General features: G+C 36.2%; 1 protein-coding gene across 1 annotated transcript in view; it reads right to left on the bottom strand.

Moving 5' to 3' along the window:
* Positions 1-8,667, bottom strand: part of LOC114922299 (integrin alpha-9-like) — a 92,484-nt gene extending 83,817 nt beyond the window's left edge. The window contains exons 1-3 of the mRNA XM_029283295.1: positions 8,617-8,667; positions 7,154-7,303; positions 1,690-1,766 (exon numbers count right to left, since the gene is read on the bottom strand). Of these exons, the coding sequence (XP_029139128.1) occupies positions 1,690-1,766; positions 7,154-7,303; positions 8,617-8,667 (278 nt within the window). The remainder of the gene's footprint in view (positions 1-1,689; positions 1,767-7,153; positions 7,304-8,616) is intronic.
* Between the last annotated feature and the right edge of the window lie 8,285 nt (positions 8,668-16,952).

Below are 16,952 nucleotides of genomic sequence, written 5' to 3'. Positions count from 1 at the left end.
ATATTTACATGGGGATCTTTCATCACACAACACCCACTCACCCACACACACACACAGTAACAACTCTGTGAGGTATGCTGAGCTGAGGGAGAGCAACTGGCCCAAAATCACTCTGTGAATTTTCAAAGCTGAGGTGGATTGAACTTGGATCTTCCCAATCCTAGGTTATTGTTTAACCATTATATCTCTTTGGCTCTTTTAAATCAATAGCCTCGTCCAGGTCAGGGACGGTCTTTCCGCCTCTTCCATACAAGGAGTGGGAGGAAATACAGCTACCCTAAACTTCTCTGCTTTTTCCATTATTGCTGCCCATCAAGCTGTTCTGGTTCCCATGGCACTGCATGGAGTTCTGTTATATCTGTATAGTCCACAGGGCTGGATTTCCTCTTCAGCTGCACTGCTAGGAGTCACCTGCCTATTTTGCCTAAGAGCAGTCCCTGCCCTCCTTCACTTTTCTTGCTTGCTTTTTTAAAAAAGTTATTGGGATTTTTGGGGGGCTGTATTCCACCTTACACAGATTCAAAGCATTAGAAGGAACTATTTACAGTAAATCACCCATTCCTGTCCCCTGATCAATAACACATTACCAAAGTTTCTCCTCTAACATTTAACATTTGGTTATTAAATGCAAGCAAAGTTGGTTGATATGATTGAAACTGTTACAGAATGAATTTGTATTCATTTGCTTTGGAAAATAAAATGGCATGATACAACTATATAGCTAAAAATGAGAAAAAGCTTTAAGAAAAAATAACAAAATTAGGGGAACAAACAATCTGCCCAATTCATTTTAGAATAGTACAGATTTAATGACAGCTCTTCAAAACTGGCTACATCAGGAAAAAGATTCCATTAGTCTGAAAGGAACTATATTTTTGATATAGTAACAGAAAACCTGACTAAGTTTTTCTCTTCCTTTCTCTTATACACTAATGAATTAGGAAAAAGTCAGGCTGATATTCCTTAAATTTTCTGTTTCCCAGGCTTAATTCAAGTTTTTTCCAACTATCACTTCAGTTTAATATCTCCAAAGTCATCTTTGTGAATCTCCATATCTATGAATTTAAAATTTGTTTGTGTGCATGTGCATGTGTACATACATACATACATACATACATACATACATACATACTAGTATGAATGGGGAGGGGTGCATTTTTTTTCCATTTGTCCACTTGATTGTAAGATGAATAAAATGCAATTTTATTGGTTTAAAAAAATAATCAATGGTCACTTTTTAAATTGGCTATGAGGCAATAACACTAGCTGTGCATTTCCATATCTGGACTTTTATAGAATCAGCTTAGGAATTTGAACCTGAAATCCTCTGACCATGTGGGCTAGGAATTGCAGACCCCCCGAGCCAGATTACATGGAGGAATCAACATCCTTGCCAAAAATCTCACTTGCCAAATCTGCTAATCAAGAGATTGGTCTCTTTAGAGATTTTGATCTTCTAGCTAGGAAGTGGAGTCCAATTATCAGTCAAAATATGTTGGAACAGCTTACAGCTTTGCTGGGATCTGTCCACAGTTCTGAAGAATTTCTTGTCTCTGACCATTCTTGCTTACTCACCTGTAACCTTCAATCTGACATGATTATCTTAAAACTTTACAATTGTGAATTTTCTTTTTACAGTCCAATGTCTCACAAACTAAGTCATTTTTAATTGAAAAAAGGGCTACTTACCTAGATAGGAAGAGTTTACCGTGGAGCTTCAGGTCAGCAGCACAATCATCAGACTGACAATTTCTTTCAAAAATAGTCTAAAAGAAGTCAGAAAAAATAATAATAGTAGAGTAGGAAAAAGATTTAGATAAAATCTCTTTTTAAAAGGGCACCCAGCCCTAGAAAAAAATGGTTGACGTCTGTCACAATATCTTCAGGCAGTGCTGGGGAAAAGAAAGAAGAAGAAAAAAAACCCTTTCTCTAACACCAGAAATTGTTGCCCATCACCATGGAAAATACTAAGGCAGATGAGTCAAAGATCTAATTTGATAGAAAGCAGCTTTCTCTATAATAAATACTAATTATTTCATATCTCACTGGATATTAAAACTTTATCCAAACTACACAAAAACGAAAATGTTCTATCTAAGACTAGGTAATACTTTTATTGACCCAATTCAAATATAGTCAAACAGTGAGCAAAAGAACATCTCCCTAAGCTGATTACAGCAAAAAACTGAGAAGTAAAAAGTTCCATGCTGAAAGCTATTCTCATAGTCTTAAGACAGAATCTAGATGGAAGTAATTTGAGATGGAAGTACTGTATGAGAGCCAATTTGGTGTAATGGTTAAAACATCAAACTAGAAACCAAAAGAGTTGTGAGCTCTAATCCCATCTTTGGCACAAAGCAACTTGCCTTGGGTAACTTTTGGCCAGTCACTTTCTCTCAGCCCTAAGAAGAAGGCAATGGCTAACCATTTCTGAAAATCTCACTAAGAAAATTACAGGAACATGTCCAGGTAGTCTCTGATAATTGGACACAATTCAAAGAAGGGGAAAAATGTGAGATGTAGTTCAACATGTGAAAACCTACTGAAAAATGCCAAATTTTGCTGATATCACCATATAAAAATATTAAAATGCAAGGTAATTTAACCATAACACATCATCAGACTAGAAGAGGAGATCTTAAAATGTGCAGTTTATAAAGAAGCATTTTTTTAGAATGGATCAACCCTGAGGCTCTGTACATGCCATTCTTTGGCCTTTCTCAAAAAAGGAAGGGTTTTTCCCCCCTAATGTTCCATTATTGCAATGCAAAAAACCAACTGCCTTTCACTATATGTAAGCCCTGGACTATTTATGAAATCCTTTAACAAAATCCCATGAATTCCAGTGAAAGAACCTGATGCCATCTCATTGATGATAACTAATTAACATTCCTGAATATTTCCCAGGCTTAAATTATATATACTTGTGTAAAATAACTGGAAGAGTATTTCCACTGAATGTCCTGGCAAATAAAAGCAAATTCCTTAGTAGCTATAAATGTAAAAAAGCATTCTTGCTATTAAAGAAAACAGACGTGTTGGTGTAAGGGGCATGGGGCTTAGAACAGCTGTGAAATTCCTTTGACGGCAGGAAAATATTTAATTCCACATCAATGGGAAACCCATGTTGTGAAACAGTTCCAGGATGCAAGGGCTCCAAATTCAAAGCCCTTTGAACGTAAGAGTTGGTGGACAAAAGAAGTTGCAATCTTTGAGCCTAAGTAGGTTGGTATGAAGCCGATTCAATGTCAAATTAAATGGGTTCTACTTTGTGGTATAGAAATAAATCATAACATATATATATAGTATGTACCGTAGCATTAAAAATGGCCAGAATACATAAAACAGACCAGATATATTATTCTGAGATTTTGGACTTCATTTTTAGGGGGTCAAGATTTGCCATAGATATTAGTAAACACAATGCTCCAAGCAAAAACTAAGTTGCCACAGTTATTATAGTAGTGGGCAGGGAGGGGGATTACATTAAAAATTAATTAAATTTAATTAAATTAAGTTATAACACAGAATAAATTCCTCCTTTTGGGAAAGTTATTTCTGTTTCTCTTATAGCTGTACCAAAACATATAGGCAAAGTATAATAATTGTGGATCTAATCCATTAAATTAAAGTACCTTACACATCTAGACCAATATTACTTTATTTTACAGAAGTTTGATGGTATGCTGGAGTTATCGTGTTTGAGCAATCTGAACTGAATGTTCTGTAATACAATGCAAAACTACAATTTACAGGTATTCCTTGTTTAGCAACTGTTCAGTTACGATGATGATTAAAAAAATAACTTTATCCTTGCATTCACAATTTTCACAGCAAAGCAAATAAGGTCATAAGCAAAATCATGGATTCACTTAGCAACTGTTTTGCTTAACAACTGAATTGCCAGTCCCAATTCTGGTCCCTAAATGAGAACTTTCCTGCTATCTCTCTATGCTTATGAATTCCCTTCATGTTTTCTGGTTTGGCAAGGAGGCAACCGGAAACATTCATTTACACTTCAGACTAATCAATTTCCTATGGTATCGAAGATCAGAGAAGGCCCTGTTAATATAATTATATAATCAAGCTTAGATAAAACTATGATATATAATTATATCTTCTTTGTTAACCATAGTTTAAACTAACCAAGCAAGGATGTAACAAGAAATTACCATTCATTTAAAAGTGAAATCTAATGGCTCTGATCTTTGCTGACAGTATATGCATGTATTCAATATATTATAACCAATGATGAATTTTGGAATATTTTCTTGCCTGGAGATCTGGGACAATGACTGGTGAATATCTTTAGTCTATAAAAAGAACAGTAATAGTCAGGGATGGAAATTTTTTATTATTACTATTTGTTTAAGGTAGCATACTACTAATTTAAAGGCTACACTAACCTTAGTGAATCAAATGTGATTTTTTTTAACAACAACAACAAAAGACTGAAAAGAGTCACGCTATTTTAACAAACAGCAGAGTGATGCTAACATAAGATCTTAAAAATGTCTATCAAATTTAATGGATTCATTTAATGAGAATTGTTCATCTATTTTAGAACAATAAGATTTATAACAGTGCTAATGTCCTCCAAACTTCCATAACTAGCAGCAATGTCAGTGTTAAAAAGCACAGTGGGGTAAGATGCAATATTGAAAAAACATTCAAGACAAAAGACAATTTCTACAGGAAAGAAAGAATAGTAGTCTCTTCTCATCAACTTTTTGAGGAAAGAGCTTTCTACTTCCTCAAAAGCTTAGGCCATGATTGACTGTAAGATTTCAGACCATTGTTTCTCAGACTTGGCAACCTTAAGTGGATGGACTCCCACAATTTCCTAGCCAGAATGAATGTCTTAAAGTAGCCAAGCTTGAGCAACATTGCTTTAGACTAAAGGTGCACAGCCTGAGATTATTGGGGCCAATGCATCTTCCAAATGCTTTGAGGCTTCAAAGGAGGCAAAAAAGTAAGTATTCATGTACTTTAAGTTCAGTTTTAATTAACTATATATGCAAGTGAAAATAAGTTATTTTTTCCCCTAGCTCTCCTGACTATTTTGAGGAACAGGTATCTTTCATTTTACATCCAAGTGTAGCTCTTGAAACAGAAAGGATATGCTCTTCCATATAATATGGCAATGGTCTTTGGAGGTAGAGCTTTAGGGCGGTTTTCCTCCCTAAACCTATACAGATTTCCAGGAGCAAACCCCTGTTTCCAAATTGGGGAACTGCAGCCAATCCACTTGGAAGCAAAAGATCACTGCTTTCCAGCAGTTTAAAGGAACAAACTGCAAACATTTGAAATCTTTTCCTGCTATTCAACATAAAAATAACAGCAGCATAATTACAACCATTTAGTTAAATAAAATAATTGCAGATCTTTCAACTATATATACAGATAAAGATAATAAAAATTAAGCTCTAAACTAATTCCAACCAACTCAGTACTTTTTTTCTCTCCCACATACTGGCCTGGTAAGAACAGCCAGTCCCAAAAACTAAGATCAATCATATTGTATCATAATACTGGGTGGAATCATTTTTAGATTTCCTGGTATGGAAAACATCCATTCTGTGCCAATTTGGGGTTCACCCCAGCCACTGAATTCCAACACATTAAACCTGGCACATATATGTGGATGAGACTGAATGCATCAGAGATTCCACCCAACCAAAGGGGGGGGGAGGAATATTTCTAATTAGACAAAAGAGGGAGGGACAGGAGAAAGCCATTTCCCGTAATAAAGGAAAAATTCATATTTGGGACATATTGGGAACAGCAGAGATTCTCTTTGAATGAACAAATCATGTGCTCAGCACAAAATTTAATCATATGATTCTCACTTGCCACAGATGATCTAAAAAAAGGAAAGGGCAGCGAGGATCTGTAATTTAACAACTTCTGAAAACTGTATGCTGTTCATCTGTTATCTAAAAGGTAATGATCTAACACTGTATCTGTCAAACTGATTACTATCTTCCCTAGTTCAACCTGCATTACTACTTTGAATTAAAACCAGACTGGTCTACACCTTAGCCTATCTGCTCTCTGGTCATTTCTTCAGTTATTCTCCCCATCCTAATAAACCCTATTTCCCTAGGACTTCTGTCTAATGTATGGTAAATTTCATTGCCATAATACCAAAGGAGGCATTGGCTGGGAAATTCTCTATATTATAATTCATGCTGTAATTAATTGCTTTTTAGAACAGAAAAATTTGCCATGAAATATTAAATGAGGAAGGACAAGCTGAAAGCATTGAGGAGGCCAGACTGCAGATATATATAATGAAGTGCAGGTTTATTGTTTCATTAATTTATTAGGGCAAATATCCTATAATAAATAATGAAGGGACAATATTATAATAAATATATAAGCAAGTCCCACTGGAGTTAATGTGGCTTAGTTTTTTGGCAGACATGGAGTACTTACTAATCCAACAGAATTTTCTCTCCCTCTGCTCCTATTCCCACTTACTCCATACGTGCTCCAAAACTGCTCCAGAGTCCCAAAATATTTTCGAAGAGATCCAATACAGGGTGAAAAAAAAGAGTCTATTCTACTAGTGATAGCTCTTTTCTTAACAGAATGATATCAGTGTTCAGCCTATGTCTTGAATTCTGATCTAGTAGTAGTGTAAACAGCAGTTCTGCAACTATGTCACATAAGGTGAAAGCACTGTGGAAAACAATACCTGGAGAAACTGTATGAAAGCACTGCTTCTGTTCATTCCTTACTAAATGCAGGGGGGTGAGAGCCAGTTTAGTGTAGTGATGAAGCTGCTGGCCTAGAAACCGGAAGGCTTTGAGTTCTAGTTCCACCATAGGCACAAAAGTCAACTGGATGATCTTTGGCCACTCATATTCTCTCAGCCCAGCCCGCCTCACAAGGTTATTGTTACAGGAAAAATAGGAAAGAGTATTGTGTATATTTGCTGCCTTGAGTTACTTATAAAAATAATAAAGGTGGAATAAAAAAAACTATTAAAATAAATAAATAATTCTAATTACTGACTTTTACAGCATGGCCAACTTGACTGTTCATTCAGAAAAGAGAATCTCATCTTTTTTTCCATTTGGGAAAAAGATAATATTGTTTATTTCCAATATTGATGTTTTTTTTTATAGAGGACTATCCAAATTCTAACCTGGTTTCTCTGTGACATCTTCTGGCCTTTTTTCCATCGGAGTACAGGCTTGAGAGCAGGTAATTCTTTTTCTTCTTTTTCCACAATATGTTTCCCAAGGCTGTATGTAGCTTCAAAGACTATTGGCGATATCACATCTTTGACTCTTCTCTATAAAAAGATTAAATGATAAGAAAGAAGAGTTTAATTCAGAGCAGAGAAGGAGTTTTAAAGGCACAAGCTAGGGCATTCTCTTCTACGTCATTTTCTCTTTCTCATCTGTCATTTTTTTCACTAATTATTCATTTTTTTTACACTCAATTCTAAAAGTATGCTTTCCAATTTCAGATTAGAAATGGACATTTTCCATCAGTATCTCCAAATACTGGATGCACCCGCTGCATTATTAGTCGGCAGTTTGCAATGAGAATGGGCATACAGGCAAAACAGCTTTCCGAACCGGTGAGGTTTGAGCAAGGGGGTTTCTCAACAGCTTTTCAAGTTCATCTCCCTTGATAACTAAACTTATTATTTGCATTTTAGTGGGGTTTGTGATTTTCCTAAAAGATTTATTTTCCTAAACAGAACTTTATGAGGAAGAGGGCCAATATACTAAAAGAGATATACTAAAACTATAAGGTGAACCAATGTATGTTAGTCAACTTATAGATTCAGAAGACACAAAGCTATTTTCCTTGTCATAGCAATTCTGTGCCAAAGTTATGATTTTAAGGACCTTTACATAATATGTATAAGAACCAAGCCAACTATCCATCAAATCCACTTCAGCTGTTTACTGAAATCCCACTAATAACAACTCATTATATCATAAGCTAGAAACACCTGAAATTAAAGGTGTGGAGTTCAGGATATCTTCTAAGATACTCCATCCAGTCTCTTTCATTTTCCCCATGATTCTCCATTCCCATACCCAAATCCTGTACAAAAAGGGAAACATATCCCAAGCATGTTAAATTAAATATGGCATTTGGAGAATAGCTGACAAAAGTTAGACACTCTGTTCAGCTCACTGTTGCAATTGTTGCTGGACAGTAAGACAGCTAGAGATATAAACTGTTACAGTATGATTGAGATTGTCGTCTGAAATATCCAGCTCCTGTGTCTCCATTTATAGCTACAAATTGTAAAAAAAAAAAAAAAAACAGAGGAAAGAAAAAAAGCAGGCAAATAGAGGCAAACTTAAATCCTACACCACCCAGAAGGAATTTGCTGATCTTTGAGAAGGTAATAAATTTGCTTACACTATGAGGGAAAAGAACATGAAGCTCTTGGCTTAAAATTTAAAATACATGCATTTTGCTTCCCCAATAAGGGAAAGGGACCAGCACAAAAGATAAGAAGACCATATTCCAGTGATGGCAAACCTTTTAGAGACTGAGTGTCCAAAAACCGCCCCACCCCCTGCCCGCCCCCACTCTGCCTCCTGTTCCGCCCTTGCCCTGCCTGCCCGCAGGGCCACCCACCGCCTCCATGGCCCACTGCAACAGATTGCCCAGGAGGCCCTGCAGCGCCATGGCGGTCATGCTCTCCGCCTGCACCTCGCAGCATCTCCGCATGACGGGGCGTGAGGGCGGAGTCTTGTCCTTGCTGCCTGGCTGCCATATCCTTGGCTGTGCTGCAATTCTCCTCTGGGGGGGCTGCTGGTGAGGAGGGGGCTGAGGGGAGAGGTGGGGCTCGGGCAACAGTGTGCGTGCCCACAGAAAGGACTCTGAATGCCGCATGCGTGCCATAGATTCGCCACCACTGCCATATTCCATTTTCTCTCTCACTGTAAGTTGGAGCATTGAATAACTGATTATTATATAATATATATTTAAATTACTTTATTAACTAACATGAATGAGTGCCACAGAATTGGAGCTAATATGTTTGGGAAGTGCTTTAGGAAAATGTTTAGTCTTGAAAAGCTTAGTCTTAAATATTTTGAAAAGGGCTACTAACAATCCAGAAGTGGTTATTAGTGTGCTCTGGACTACCCTACCAAACAAAGATCTAAGGTCTACTAAACCAAATAGATTTAGTAAGCACAAAATACTGAATTTCCATTGGAAAAGGAAATTTTAAAAAATTGAGAGGAAGAAGAATATAAGCTGGCTTCAGCCAATTATAATTGATAACATCCTGAAAGATAAAAAGGGTTTGCTAGCATTTTGAGTAGAAACAATCCTGCGTTAAGATTATGGATGTACCACAATATTTCATTAAAGTTTCCTACCTACTTGGGAAATATTATATTAATAAAAAAGGGCACCTGGCCAATCTTACCTGACCTTTTTAATGCTAATCAGGTTTGGATTTAATTATCACTTTGATAAAAGACCATCAGGAAGTTGTCATGGGCAGCAGAATAGATTAAGACTTTACCCCCCCCCCAAAAAAAGTCAAACCATTGCTATGTTAAAGTAAATTATACAGATATGTGCAGATACTCATCAGATGTCGGTTTTAACTTAAGTTTTTTATTTTTAAATAATCAACTGCAAGTCCAAAGGACTCAGAAGAAAGATAATAACGTTATATGGTTCATTGACAGCAAATAAGTCAGAGATAATCATTACTGAAGGATAGATAGTTGTGTCAAAACTTGGCAGAAGGCGCAGCTTGACTTGTCCTTCCGAATGAATGACCAGAATGAGGCAAGAGCAAACCAACCATTCATTATGTACAGAGCAAAATCATTCAGTCCTAAGGAGAGTGGCTACTGTAGCTTATTTTTATCTAATCAGAGAGACAAAGAAAATATTTTATAGTAGTTGAGGAGATGTGTAAGTTTTACACATTTTGCACAGAACAGTATGTTGCCCAAGCTAGTCTTTAAAACTTTTATTCAAATATTCAAATTTGTAAAGGCATCTCTAATTAAAGTGAATGGAGTGTGGATTTTAAAAACTTAGCTACTACTGTTGCTTACAAGGGAAATAAAAATTAGATGGCATCAAATGTATTCGTTGAAGAAAAACTGATTTATATTTCTCCAAAGTTTTTTAATGATTAAATGATTGTGACTGAATAAACCATTAGAATCTTTGTTTAGACCACATGATTCTAAATTAGTGTGAAAATCTCCATTATAAATACTAGCCATTTGAAGAGTGTACTGATTCACTTCTTTGACGAAAACTATGACAAGCAGAAAGCAGAGAAATCACATTTGTGGATATTCCTTCCAGAGCCCTAGAGAAATATTTTTTCTTCAAGTCTCTTGTCATTAAATAAGCCTTTTCCCAGCCAATTTTATTATATCACATATTTTGTTCCTTTAACTGATCTCTTTATAGACTACAAAGACAAGCAACTTTCTAGAGAACATATGGACTTAGTCATTCAATATGCAAGTAGTTCTCCTATCTCCCCAAACAATAAAAACTATATAGCTTATTTATCAGGCAAGATCACTGTTTTCAGGACCGATCTTTTTGTAGTGGTTTATGTGGTGGAAGTTCAGAGGAACTTCCAATTTCCCAGTTCTTTGTTCAAATGTCAAGAACATATCGTAAACAATTATCAAAGCCCACAAGCTTCAGCATATTATATTTTAATTTCCCTGAGTTAAATGTTCTATTCACAACTCAAACTTAAGAAAGTAAACAGAGTCTATTATTCTTTCATCAGACTTCTGCCACATATTCCTTGTTCCTTTCATACTACTAGATTGGAACTGTCCATCAAGTTAGGAGCAGAACAACATAAAATGATATTTTTGAGTTCCAATCTTTGCAGGTAGACCAGGTAGAGATGAAAGAGAAGTATGATCCACACTTTACAGCCTGACATTAGTTATCTACCAGAGTGCTGTTTCCATTCTAGGGCCAGATCTGAACTCTGTTAACAAGCATTCCAATGATCCAAGATAATTTTAGAAGCTGTATACATAAACAGACTTCACTCTATTCCCACAAATAAGTAAACAGTGGATTAATTAAAATAGATTGGTTAAAGCTACCAAACCAAAAAAAGCATAGTCTATCATGCCTTTATGTTGTTATGGTTCAAACTATCCCCCCCCAATCAATTTTAAGGCAATGTCCAACACTTTGAAGATCTACCTCTGAACTACCCTACAGCTTGATCATTTGCTTGCTACTGTTGGTGACTATGATCATGTGTGCTCAAAGTCTGTGAAGTCTGTTACTAATCTAAATGAAAACTAGAACCAGATATGCATTTCTCATTCCCTTTGTATGTATCCAGTGGCTCCCATATGTCATCCTATGCCAGATTTTTGTGTGTATGATAAATGAACTTCACACACAGAGTTTCCTTGAATAGTTTCGCTAACTGAATGCACAAGCACATCATCAGTGTGACTGTTTGAGTTAACAGTACAAAATGTGTTATCTTTTAGATTCATACAGTCATAATTTACTAAGTGGATTCTTATCTCAGAGTAGGAAGAGCTTGAATTTGTCAACTGTCTCCCCAACTTAACTGTTCTTTTTGACCTGCAATTAAAGGGGGAAAGAAAGGCACCAAATTCTAAATTACTAAGCAATGCTAGAGGTCAAACCCAGCAATTACTAATACCAGAACAATTAGGAGTAGAAAGGCAACCAGAGTTCAAGAGATAACAGAAGAAATGCAAGACTTAGATAAACAAAATAAATTAGTGGAATTAATCTCAATCTGCTTTAAAGATATAGAACCAAAAGAAGAGACTTAAGGTCTAAAAGTTGTTCATCCATTTGTATTATTTGGCACATCACTCTATATCTTAGTATTGTTTGTTTGGTTTAGATTGTCCTGTGGAGTTTAAACCCTAGTCCTAATAGGCTATAAACCATGTCTTAGTGTGTTATACAAATTACTGAAATGATACATACTTAGCAAGCCATAACTAAATAAATTACGAGTTAACATAATGTATGACTTCAGTTACTGTGTAGGTATATAGTTCTACTGATTCTCTTATGTGTAACTCTGGTGGATGTCTGGATTTTTGTCCAGATCCAACAGCCCATCTTTGAAGGATTTGATTGTTCAGTAATGCTGGCTTCATTCAGTATCACTTTTGCTCACTTTAAGCAATTCCCTACATATTTTGGGGCCAGGGAAATTATGGCTGATCAGACAACGACTGTGGATTAATAGGACTGATAAAGCTCCCTTGTTTATCCCTCTTCATTTGTCCCACATTCCCACCATAGCCTGCTTTCCCTCTTTTGAATGTTTTCTTATAATGTGCATAGTCATTTCAAAGTGAGATGGACAGCAAACACATTTAATAATAATAAACATAAATATATACTGAATCCTTCTGCCTCCCACTTTAATCTTCTCCAGCATAGCCCTTCTCTAGCCATCATTATCATCCAATGCTCAGTTTGCATTTTTTCCCCTTCTTTCTTCCCCTTATTATCTCCTGTCTGACCCTTTCTCCTTCATACACACAATACAAACTCTCTACAAAATGTTGACACATAATGAATATTGATACCTTATTTTAATGGCAGTGATATCTAATTTTCTTTGCAGGTATAAATGATTTTTTTTAGAAATAGTTAGAGTTCATTCACTAACTGATAAGCTAAGCAAAATTTAGCCATAGATATAGAAAACTAACTGCATTGGATACCTAAGGACTGTATTTTTTACCTCATAGCAAACAGCCATAAATTTTCCCTTTACAATGCAATATTTGTTTCAAATTGATCTCACATAAAAAATATTCATTAAGACCTCAATTACTTCTGGAAATTGTATTCTCCTACATTTGATCCCATTTGACACTCACACATAATATTTTAAAGGTAAGGGAGAAAATGATTGCTGCAGAAAGATCACCATAAAATTAAATGCTGGAAAATTTTTATAATTTATTTTCTATTTCATGACACATTTTTCTTTACTTTGAAGTGTGCAAAATACAGAAAAAGAAAAAAAAATCTGGAATTTCAAGTCTAGAGTCACAGCCAGCGGGATAAATGGCAAAGACAAGAGATATTTTTATATAACTGTGTTGTGCTTTACAATTTAATGGATTATGGAATGAGAATTCTAAATGCATAGAGCTTTTACTATGCATTAAAAGGCAAAAACATAATCACTGATTTCATGTTATATGCCATTGCCTGTCCTTGTGAACGATTCAGTTACACTCTGAGCGTGCTCCATTGACATTACCCTTTAGCAGCAATATTGATGGTGGCAATCTATGCAGCAATATGTTTTAGTAGATGTTGTCACTGTGAATGGCCAGCACAAGCACAAATGAAATGACAATGCTATTAAACTAAGAAAATGCCATTCAAAAGCTTGTAGATTTAAATAATGCCAAGCTACATTGTTTACCATGGCTTCTTCAAAAAAAGAAAAAAATCACAATCCCCATTTATGGGTAGGGATTTATTTTTTTAAAAAAGAAATCAAAGTATTGTTTATAAACAGAAAAAGCCCTCTTAAAGTAAACCCATTGTAAAGTAAATCCACATATATACTGCAACTTATTTTTTCTCATTTCCTGATTAGAATAAACTAAACAAGTGATGGGATGTGTATTTCAGGTTGAATTAGGAAAATGTATATTACCTCAATGGCTGTAACTTAAGTTTATTTATATGCTTTTTGCTTATGATCATGGTTGATTAAGCCAAAATACCCCATTTATTTTAAGGAATGCTAGTTAAACAATACAGCTATTAAAATGTGTTCCAAAAATTCACATGTCCTCATTGGGAGATCAGACATTGCCAAGCTCTCAAATATGAAATATCATTGATAACGTTTTGTGAAAGAACAACATCCAAGCAGACATGCAGCTATGAATAGTACATGTAAAATTATCTATTTTCAACCCCTCTTTTTTTCTCTAATGTTCTAATTTTTCTGCCTTTTTCATACATACTTTGAAGCCTCAAAATGCTTGGAAATGCTGTATAAGTCTTCCATGTCAAGATTTAGTTGACAGCTTTTATTCATTGTATAAACTAACATAGCACAATTCTTGCTTGTTCATTGACTATTCAAAATTACAATGACACTGAACAAGGTGCTTACAACAGGTCCTTGTAATGGCAACTGTCATGGCATCTCTGGAGGCACAGCACCACAATTCTGGCACTCAGCAATCATCTCACAATTATGATGTCACATCATCCCACAGTCACATGATTGCCATTTGTAAATTTCACTGCAGGCATCCAAGAAGCAAAGTTAATGGGGAACCTGGCAGGAGATCGCAAATGGCAATCACATGATGATGGAAAGTTGGGATTATGCAGGATACGCCTAATGGCAACTGGAACTGTCAGAACCATTGAATATAGGTTAATGTAGTTATGTAACACTGTGCCTTACAACCTCATTGTATCACTAGTAAGTGATGATTATCTGTACAATTTTAATAATGAAAAGCAAACTTCTACAATCTATTCATTTGTAAAGAATCTTGGCCTTTTTGAAAAACAATACTAGGAAATACATAAATTTCTTTCAGCCCCCAAATAAATTGTAAATTCTAAATAAATTCAGATCTAGATTTCCACTGCAGTAAATTTGGGATCAGACTGGACTTTCTTACAGCAACAAAATTCATCATATGAAAAGTCTCCTTCCTCCTATAAAGTATGCCATTGATTGGGGGTCAACCTTCCATGTAATCTGAGCCTATTGCTCTTAGAAACACACTAATGCTATCTATACCAATATAGGAAATTCAGATGCATGTCTGATAAAGAACAAAAGGATAAATTGCATCTGACCCATTGAGACAATTAATACTGGAAGATCCCAGCCAAGCAAGCATGAAATGACTCTCCACCAATAAACAAGAAAATAAGAATGTGGTATGTAATAACTGAGATGGAAGTAACATATTAGAAAAAAATGGTAAAATGAAAGAATCACTTAGTGTCAAGATTAACATATTCTAACATTTCATTACTGTTCCTAAAACTAATTATAAGCAGACCACTGAATGACTAGTCATCAAATATTTATTGAGGATTGTCATGGAAAACAGCATTGCAACAGATTATACATTCAACTTTAAAAAACAATTCTAACAAAATTATACAAGAAAGTTTTAAAAACTGGTATTATCAACTACACAAAAATGAACTTGGGTCCTATTTATCATGTACTGCACAGCATGGTAAAAAATAGTTGTGTCTTTAATTAAATTTACTAAATTGGGAATAGTATTCCATTTACGATTATGGCTAGAATGATTCTAAGACAAAATTTGAAAACAAACAACAAAATCCTCTGTGTATTTAATTGCTTTTCCATAGTCTTCAGACATTATGGTTTTTTATACATGGATAAGTGTGGCTTGATATTTTTCATAGATGATAATTGGTAGCTTGGCTTAGGAGATTCCTAAAACTAAAAAGGTTGTTCTGAGGAAATGTTGAGATGCAAGAACTTATCTAGTGACTTCATCCATTGATTAAGAAAGATAGAAGCTTCTTCCCTGGATTAGGTCTGTCTTCCTAAACATAATCAAAGACTCAAGTAGAGAAGATCAGAACAGATAAAGTGATCTGCACCCAGATAATTGCTGATATACTGAAATTGTATTATATAAAGCATAAGATAACTGCTCTTATACTTCAAACTCCTGGTTTCATTTTGTTGGGAAATTATTGTCTAAAACCTTGAGCCAATCCCAACATTTTAATGCAGATAATTAAACATTTTAAATGTTTAAATGTTTCTGGCTGTAACTCAATTTTACAATCTTTAAGTATCAGCAGTAACAGCATCTAACTGCCTTTTATTTTATACCTATACCAAATCAGTAAGCATCAAAATTTTCAAGAGTGCAATTTTGTGGAATCTTTTAATTCCAGATACAATACCTCTGAAATGTTGAAAGCTTTTAGAAGACAATACAACACTGTCAACTGCCCAAGTGTCGCCTTCTTCTAGTTTAAAGGGATCCAGGGAGCAAAAGGCACAGAGATAAAAAAAAAAATTGTGATCTTATAATCAGTTTAGTTTATGTGTTACTCCAAACATCTTTTTCCTACTGGCATTAGAACATTCTCAGAGCCCTCTTTGTGGGCACACATGCCATGCCCCGGAGATGGCAACCGTCCCTCTTCAACCAGCTGCCCGAGGTCCCACGTGGCCGGATGCATCCCGGCACGGCTGGTTTTCTTCCCACCCCTGGTTCCGTCCTTCCTGGCCTCGCATGCTCTCCTCTTCCTGGGCATGACCCACTGCATCACCTCCTCAGCTGTCAGCCAGCTGTCCAGAGTGCACCGATCAAGGAGCCAGCAGGCTATGGCTGCTGACGGACACTGTTGGCCCCCATACGCTCGCTGGCCTCTGTGTGCGGGGGCCGATGGTGTCTAGAGCAGCTGCCCTGGCCCCTGCATCGCCTTACCCCATGGCAATGGCATCCCCTCCCTGCCTCGCCTCACCTCACCCCGCAGGACAAGCCTCCTGCCAACCACCCCACCTGCCAGAGACCCCCTGGATCTCCCCCAACCCTGCCTGGCTCCCACAGGCTTTCCTCCCCACAAGCAACATCGAGGTGACCATGCCCACTTTGGCCACACCCACCCAGTCTGCCATGACCACCACAGCCACGCCCATCCAGTGTGCCATGCCCACCTGGCACCCGGCGATAAATAAGTGGGTTTTGGGTTGCAGTTTGGGCACTCGGTCTCTAAAAGGTTCGCCATCACTGCCCTAAACTTACATTAGATTGTAATGAGCCATTCCATTTGTCTTTGTTCCACTCAAGAATATCTAATTTGTTGAAAAAAAGCACCAACTTCTATAAAATATAATCCAATCAAATGCTGATTTTCTCATCTAATATATGTGATTTAAAATAGTTTGCATCTTTGAC

Source organism: Protobothrops mucrosquamatus, unplaced genomic scaffold (genome assembly GCF_001527695.2).
Source record: "Protobothrops mucrosquamatus isolate PMUCROS unplaced genomic scaffold, P.Mucros_1.0 scaffold48, whole genome shotgun sequence".
NCBI lineage: Eukaryota > Metazoa > Chordata > Lepidosauria > Squamata > Viperidae > Protobothrops > Protobothrops mucrosquamatus.
The sequence above is the reverse complement of the archived record's forward strand: the minus strand, read 5'-3'. Positions and strand labels throughout refer to the sequence as shown.